Below are 8,607 nucleotides of genomic sequence, written 5' to 3'. Positions count from 1 at the left end.
TTCGGTAATCTTTCCGATATTATAGGTTATACCCAAAATTTTCTATTTTTTCTGTACTTCAAGTCGCGATCTCTGCACGATTTCCGCGTCTACATCCCTGCGGTTCAGCGGACAGAATGATCGAAGATGTGCATCGTGTGCGTTTAGTCTGTGAAAAATCAGCGAACGACTTTTTGCGCGCCATGCACGCCGAAAAGTCTGTATGCATCTGCAAAAAGTGTGCCGTATGCGCTCTCCCTAAGATCGCTCGGTGAATTTAGAAGGGTGCATGTTTACATTATCTACGTATAACAGCAACCGATAACATGTCACCGTCTTATCGCTATCTACCAATAGTGTTTCCCCGTGTGCGCACACCGCCTCACACCTTGCCCCGCCAAAGGGACCCATAAGTCCAACACTTTACACTGCGCATTCTCCTTGCATTTTTGCCGAGATGTCTTAAAGATGTGCGCGGTCAAATTTTTATTAAAATTGTAAATATTTAAATATTTCTAGGGGCTTCTTTCACAATCGACTTCTCCGGAACATAGCTTCTTTATCCCGAGTGAGATACCTACTTCTGGATTTGCTAGACTTAGGTCCAATTTCATCAACAACTGTTTAAGTAAATGCTCGAATTAGTATCATGTTTCCTCTTTCATTTTTCATATGAATGAAAGAGAAGACATGACATTTTAACAAGATATTGTAACAAGTTCTTAAAGTTAATATGAGGTTTTATGCATACGGTAATTAATAATTTGTATAAATAATAAATGAACATATTCCACTCAGAAAATCACTTTCGTAACGGAACACAGGCTAAAGATTTTTGATTTTCAAGTATTAAAAGATATTTTAAGCATTTGATTTGCTGCACTAAGCCCCAATTTCACCGACATCTGTTAGTGTGAACAGCCTGTTAAATGTCGTGTCTTCTCTTTCATTCATATGAAAAACGAAAGAGGTAACGTGATACTAATTCGAGCGTTAACTTTAACGGTCGTTTAACTCGTTGGTGAAATTGGGGCTAGAGGTTTTAAACAAAATAGTTTATGGATGGACTCTTCTCTCAACGCTTTTCATTAAAGCTTATGAGATACGTATTAGAAAAATATTTTCTTTATATTTCTTCCCATATGTATCTCAATTTTCTGTTTCAAAGTCTATAAGTACATGAGCAATATCTAAGTATAGGTATGCCTTGAATTTTACTGAACATTATATGTATAGAAGAATAATAATAATTATCTTTGCTATCTTTTGGGTTATTTTTATGAAGTTGCTCCTTTTGGTTGAATATATAATCTCCGTCCGATTTTACGCGTTACTGTTATAAAAATATTTAAAAGATGACAGATACAACAAGTTCTACCTACAAGTTAAACCTGGTTTAAAAGTATGCGCATTATTGAATCTTCTAATGATGTAATCTCATACATAAAATATAGCTCTCGCGGCACTGCTCCAATATAATTTATATCAATAAACACTTTTTTTCAATACAAAGAAAAAATCTTTTTTGTTAAGATTTTTTCATTCTAATCCTGCTGCTTTTGTATTGTTAAATAAGGCAAAATAAAATCTGACGAGACCGCGTGGAGCTACGGTATGTAAAAGCACCAACAATCATCTTCAACATAATATTATTCTGTTGATGTCAGTCGTCAGAGACTACTAATGACCGCTTGTGTTCCTTCTGTGGCCAATTATCTCTTACATAAGCTACTCTATTTGCACTATAATATACACAATATAAACAATATTTTGCTGATAATTCTTTACCCTTGTCGTAATCATTTAATTCAAACGTTGGCAACTAGCAGTGAAAAATAACTGAAGTATTATTTGTGTAAAATAAATGTGGAATGCCTAGGCATGTCCGTAATGTAATTTATTATTATTCATATTGTAAATAATAATTGTAATTATTCTAGCTATATTTTGGATTAAGTAAATTGTGTATACAATGTAATTTTAATGCATAATTATTATTGAGTGTAAGAAATACAATAAATTATTGTTTCAATTTGATTATTTCTTTTATTCACTCAGATTAATGTTTCTGTTTAGTGACTAGTGTAGACAACTTAATATACAAGATGTTAGTGTAAACACCGTTATTCTTGAAACCATCAAACGAGCCCGTCAAAATGAACAACTTTTTCTATGAGAACAATACTGGGATCTCAAAAAAATACGTCTTCATACCCATACAAATTGCCGATCTGGGCATCCGTATGGTTTCAAGGATAACGGTGTTTACATTAACACACTGTATTTCTCCCCACACAGCTCTGGATTTATGTGTAGGCAGTATAGGCCATGGCCTAGGTGTCCTAAGATGGCGGCAGTGGTCATACATAGGGGCGGCAAAATTAAAGTGGCCTATACTCATAAAATAATATAAATCCGGCCCTGTCCCCACATGAAATTCGACTTAGGGCCCTTCCACATGACGTTTTTTTACGCTCGTTTGTGTTGATAGTTGATACAAACGCAAGATGAACGCTCAGCAAACGCATGCTGACACGTTTTAGGCTAAGAACCCACTGCGCAGTTTTCGCCCGCGCCCGCCGGAGCTGCGGTTTTATTTCGGAACTCACGAGACCGCAGATTTGTACGGGCCCGCAGCCGCCGCGGCCGCGATCAGCGCTCGCAAACGCAAAAAGGGGTTTGGGTAATATTGGCGTCATTTTCAAATTTCGCGGCCACCCACCAAACCGGCATACTATGAAAGAACATATCAAGGGGAGTAAACTTTATTATGGGGGGCATATAGCTAAACTATATCGGAGCCGAGATATTAGGCATTTTAAGTTCGTATTTTCAACTAAAAGTAAATTCAATCATAACATGAATACTCAGGAAAATACAAAAAAACGGAATCATTTATGTGCTTAAAGCCTTCCTCGATATATGGGCTATCCAACACAAAAATATTTTTTCAAATCGAACAAGCAGTTTCTGAGATTAACACTTGCAAACACACAAACACTTCAGCTTCATAATATTAGTATAGAGGGTATAACAAAACTAAGTGATAATACTTTAGGGTGTGTACTGTGTATGAGTCTCGTATATAGAGTTTAGTGTAAAAGTAGTAGCGCTGAAAGAGAACTTTTTTTTTCACTTTTGTACGAGGAATCTCTACGCCAGGGCGCTTGCCCATGCAAATCACAAAAAAAATGTCTTTCAGCGCTGCTTCTTTCACAGTGAACTCTATACAAGGGACACGGTCATTTAATGAGTTTTTTAACTATTTATTTTTCTTTTGAAAAAAAAATGTAAATCCATTTTTTCTCGAATTTCTTAAAGAGGGCCGTTTGTTTTTTTTTTTTTTAATTTTTTGTGTAAGTAAGTAGGGAAGGTCAGCTCAAAGTGGCCACCTTAACTTTCAATTTGAAAAAAAGACGCAATATTATATATTTAAAAATAAAAAATGTGCTAGAAGATAGTGCATTTATTATATATTTCTGCTGTTTAAATCACTGTGTGTGATTCATATTTATCCAAATCTTAAAATTAGCTCATGATTCACATATTACGACAACCTGTCAAAAAACCGCTTTGCCCGAGGGCCCGCCTAAAGCGGCCATAGGGGTAAGGGCAACGTGGCCAGCCCAAATGTTCACACGAAATGGTATTTTTTTTCTGTTTAATAAATATATTTCTTATAAAATGAATGCTAAAAATGTTCAAAAATAGATATTTATCAAAAACAATTCTGTAAACTGCTACATAAATCGCTTCTGCCCGGTTTCTGAGGTTTCTTGACAGGAGTTCATCTTCCAACAATCACAATATTTTTTTATAAAAAATAATCATATCTTCCTAATAAAAATAGTCAAAATATATCAATAAAACTTTGTTTTATCGAAGTATTCCTGTTTTAAATATCTCCTTAAAGTATGACCATGTTTGTTTTCTACTAACTTGACTGAACCCCCAATTTTGTTGAACATATTTAATAGCGCGCGCCATCGTAGTCTCTTCCCATGACCCCTGGATAGTTTTCTTTTGATAAGTTTGTTCACAATCTAATAATAGTTTTAAGTAATTATCATATAAAAACTATCATTTAGCTTAGCGGCCTATTGGCCGCTTTGCCCGGTCCGCTTTGCCCTTTGGCAACCGTTCTGTTTTAAACATAATTTTCTTTCGCGTTTTTTATCATACTCCAGAATAAAACAACATAGATAAAGCTAAATAGGTAAGCAAAGATACCGGGAAAATAGGAGCATTCAAATATACAAGAAAATAATTAAAACGGGAAGAATTTACCTTGCATTTTTTTAATAAAACGTGCAATTCCAATATTTTTGGCGCTACAAGCTCGCGCCTTCCCCAACCGCTACCGCATCATGGAGTGGGGCTGGGCGGGATGTTCACTATGCGCCAGAGCAGCAACGTTGCTCTGCCTTTATAAATAACCGAAATATTAAGGGTGGCCGCTTTGCCTCGTATGGCCGCTTTGAGCTGGGCTCCCCTAAATAGTAAATATTCTATAAAACATTCCTGCTGCTCCACGTGTATGAGCCGGGAAGTAGATTACAAGCTAGACTAAAAATTCTGCCGAAAGGTGGCGTCCCGCGTCATAACTCATACTGAACTATGGCCAAAATTCGCTAAATAGTGGAAATACTCGTAATCAACATCATATTATGGGAGCAATACCCTAGAGTAATTTTACCTACAACACATTAATACACAAGAACAATAATTATAATTGCCTAATATTGCATCCTTTGCCCTTTGAAAACCACTGCCTAGTGAAGTATAGTCTCAAGTCTGGCTATATTTTAGTTGGACGAGAGTTAAACCCAGTGTGAAAATATGTATGAAAAATTATTCATATATTTGACGCGGATGAAGTCGTGGGCAATAGCTAGTGAGAAATATATATCCAACAGATTAATATACCCTTTCTATACCTGTTTGATAAGGATAGAACCATAAAGCAACCACAGACGTAAAAAAAGTACGTTAATTACTATTGATTTTGAGAACATAAAACGTAAAAATAAATATACTAAAATAATCGTAGCTCAGCTCCGATATTACTTAGAACAATTTTTATGTTTCTTTAATGTAGTGCTACAAAATAGTATTGGTTTAATCCCTGGCCGCTGGAAAAAAAATGACGCCACAGGTGACAGGTCCATACAAAGTTACTCAATGCCCTTTCTTACATACAAAACTGTATTCTATGAAGGCTGCGGGCCCGGGAAAAACTGCTCCGTGAGTTCTTAGCCTTAAACTTTATATCTGAAAAAACGCAATGAAAACGCGCAGAAGACGTGCAGCGCATCAAAAACGCGCGTCGTCAGTGCGCAAAAAATACGTCGTGTGGAAGGGCCCTTAGAAGTGAATTAAATAATTCACTTCTAAGGGCCCTTCCACACGACGTATTTTTCGTTCATCACATTAGGCGGGTCCACACCAAGCGAGCAGCCTCGGGTGAGGCCCGCCGCGCGCGGCAAACGGGCGAGGAATGCTCGACGAGGGCGAGGCGGCGAACAGGCGGGTCCACACCAAAGCGAGCCGCCTCGGGCGAGGCCCGCCGCGCGCGGGCGAGGCGGACGGGCGAACACAGCAATCGTCTGTATGATCCTAACAAAGACTCCATTATTTTAGATCCTAAACATATTCATTTTGCGGCACATTTTTCTCCAAGAATCTTCCCTTTTCCCCCTGTTAGTGTAATTGGGATCCCTGGCATCCCAAAGCCATACATTTGCGAATTGCGGCGTATAAACTTATTAGTTGTCGACACTAATCGTTCATTTTTGAACGCGGCACAAACCAAAACACCTGACGTCCACACTGCGCGAGGCAAACGCCTGAGGCACCTTTTAGCAAATCAAAAAGCCGACACCGGTCGCGGTCGGCTCGGCCGCTCGCGCGCTTGGCAGAGGGCAGAACCTGAGCATGCGCACGCCTCGGGCGAGCAACGTCCACACCAAGCGAGCGGTACGGCGCACGCCGCGTGGCGGCGTGCCTCGCCCAAGGCTGCTCGCTTGGTGTGGACCCGCCTATTCATGACGTCTTTGCTCTATTTTGCCGGTGGGCGGTCATTTCAAAATGGTCTATTTTCACGCGAGCCGCTGGTGAAGTCCTAGCATGCAAGTTACTTCTAAGATCTGTGGTTGCAAGTTTTGTAAATAAGTGAAAAAAAAAGACAATTGAAGTAATTTATTTACAACAAATACTAAAATTTGGCACTTTTCCTTCTGAATATTTTCTTTGTGTTTAGTGGGAGTTTCAGTTGTACAACTTTTTTGCCACCAACCGTGGCTATGGATGCTCCCGTCACCCTGGCCTTAGTAGAAGCAGTAGCTGGAGATAATTTCAAAGTCTCACAAAGACTATTAAGCTCAATTTTTAAATTATTTATTAATAACAGGAACACTATAGCATGGCACAGTGTCTTGTCCTTGTAGGGCCCCGACCGGACCCTCCTTCCATTGGACATAGATGTAAAGTTTGACAAACAAATTTCATTCAACGTGGCCGAATGTGGCATTATAACATAATTCTTCTTTGTTATATCTCTTGCTGGTTTTGCATATAGTTTCAACAAGCAATCGGCATAAATGAGTAAAACATTTAATTTCTCTGATAATGTTTTTCTTGCTAAGACCTCCTGACAGATGGGAAGCAGATCTGCTGTACACTCTTTGCCATCTATTTCAGATATTATTATGTCGTACTGAGCTTCTGTTAGCATGTTTTCAACTTTATAAACATCCTCAGCTTTTGTTGCTTCACGATCTATAGTGGGTATGTAGAAATCATCAGAATTTGTGTTTTGATATGCTGATAAATCTAAAGTATCCTCGGTTATTTCTTGTGTGACGTTTTGCATTTGTTCTGTTACGGTCTCCACGTTGACTTTCAGTTTTTCCCGTTGCTCCATAATCTGTTTTTGTTTCTTTGATCCAAATTTTCTACTTAACTCTAGATTATTAACTTCCATGGAAGTAACGTCATTGTTGTCATAAATTACAGGTTTTAGGTTAACAATGCCGGCATCTAAAATTTGAACCTTGCCCGTATTTCTGTTTCTCTTTACAATGAAAGTTTTACTTAGAGCGTCTTCCTCCTCATCGCCAACGTATAGAAGATTGTCAACTTTTGTCAGAACCGTTTTTAAATTATTCTCTTCGTTTTTAAGGAGTAAACATTCTTCTGCCATAAAATGGTCTGTTGGATTACCATGTAGAAAATTTGCAATAAGAGGATATGTTGTACCTTTCGGACACACTTCGGTGATTTGCAATTTACTCATTTTAGCAAATTAATGTAAACCAGACAGAACCTAAGTTGTTTCCACTTTATATTATTTGTTTATTTTATAAAATATTTTAGTCAACCGACTAGCTGTCACGCACTTCTACCTCACTATATTACTTATAACGAAGCATTTGTTAAATAACCGTATGAAATAACAGAACAACAATTATAATTTTTAAAGATATTCATAAAAATATAAACACGATCCTAACCTAAAAACAGGGCATTGAAATTTGAAAAACATTGGAAAAATTAAAATAAAAACGTCAAATATTTTTTTTCTTATTATGGCACTCGGATTTTTAACCATGGCCAGTGTCAAGTAAAGTATGGTGGGAAAAAAATTATTCGTAAAAAGTTTACAAAATTTAAAGTCGTTTTTCCAGATAAGATAATCAAGTCGAAAGTCTAGTAAATGTCTAAAAAATAGTCTATGGTATGGAATGGCAACTAATTTTGATGTTGAAAACGGCACTTGGTTTTGTCCCTATTCGTCCTTGGAACCCTATTCACCAGTTATTAATACCGGTAATTGAAATTCCCTATCTCAATAGCTACTGAACCGATTTTGATGAAGCTTGCAGTGTTCTCTAAGCTGATTCAGTGCGGATGACACGGGAGTCGGGAGCCGTGTTATACATGTTTTTAATGTGTGGCGTATGACACGTGAGCCGTGTCATTTAAAAAACGATTGTATCTCCCTAAAATTACACTTTTGACTTTAGAAGGTTTTACTCCGAACAAACCCGTCTTAATTTTCCACGTAAAACAAGCCTATAGGCTTCGTTTCTGAATATTCTGTGAATTGAAAAAAGTAGGGTAGTAAACTCCTTTTTTAGCTCGGCCGTACATTATCCGAAATTTCTGATCAGATACTCTATTATAAGCGTTACTAACACAATTCAAAATCCATTAATATATATATATATATATATACATTAATTCTTTGGGTAGTACAACATAAAATATACAATCCAAAATATATTTTGTTAAGTACTATTTTTATAAGCAACCGCCTGTACAAGGTGCTGAGTTTGTCTCTTGTCAAATCTTTGAATAATTTATTACTAATCCATGTAGCTGGCCCTAGCCTCCATCCTTGTTAAAGCAATCAAATACTTTTTTTTTTCGGAAATAAGGGGGCAAATGAGCAAACGGGTCACGTGATGGAAAGCAACTTCCGTCGCCTATGGACACTTGCAGCACCAGAAGAGCTGCAGGTGCGTTGCCGGCCTTTTAAGATGGAATAGGGTAATATAATAGGACGATAGGGATGGGAAGGGAAGGGAAAAGGGGAGGGTAGGGAAGGGAATAGGGTAGGTGATTGGG

At 37.6% G+C, this 8,607-nt stretch overlaps 1 protein-coding gene across 1 annotated transcript; it reads right to left on the bottom strand.

The window, feature by feature from the left end:
- Positions 1 to 6,162: 6,162 nt before the first annotated feature.
- Positions 6,163 to 7,501, bottom strand: LOC121729719 (DNA-directed RNA polymerase I subunit RPA49-like). Its single transcript, XM_042118320.1, has one exon. The coding sequence runs from the start codon at positions 7,271 to 7,273 to the stop codon at positions 6,194 to 6,196; it is 1,080 nt and encodes a 359-aa protein (XP_041974254.1). The 5' UTR covers positions 7,274 to 7,501; the 3' UTR covers positions 6,163 to 6,193.
- Between the last annotated feature and the right edge of the window lie 1,106 nt (positions 7,502 to 8,607).

The sequence above is a fragment of the Aricia agestis genome, chromosome 8 (assembly GCF_905147365.1).
Source record: "Aricia agestis chromosome 8, ilAriAges1.1, whole genome shotgun sequence".
Taxonomy (NCBI): Eukaryota; Metazoa; Arthropoda; class Insecta; order Lepidoptera; family Lycaenidae; genus Aricia; species Aricia agestis.
This window is presented reverse-complemented; position numbering and strand designations above follow the sequence as displayed.

Excerpts from the sequence above, each read along its gene's own strand:
- LOC121729719 (XM_042118320.1), bottom strand. The coding sequence starts at position 7,273 with ATGAGTAAATTGCAAATCACCGAAGTGTGTCCGAAAGGTACAACATAT.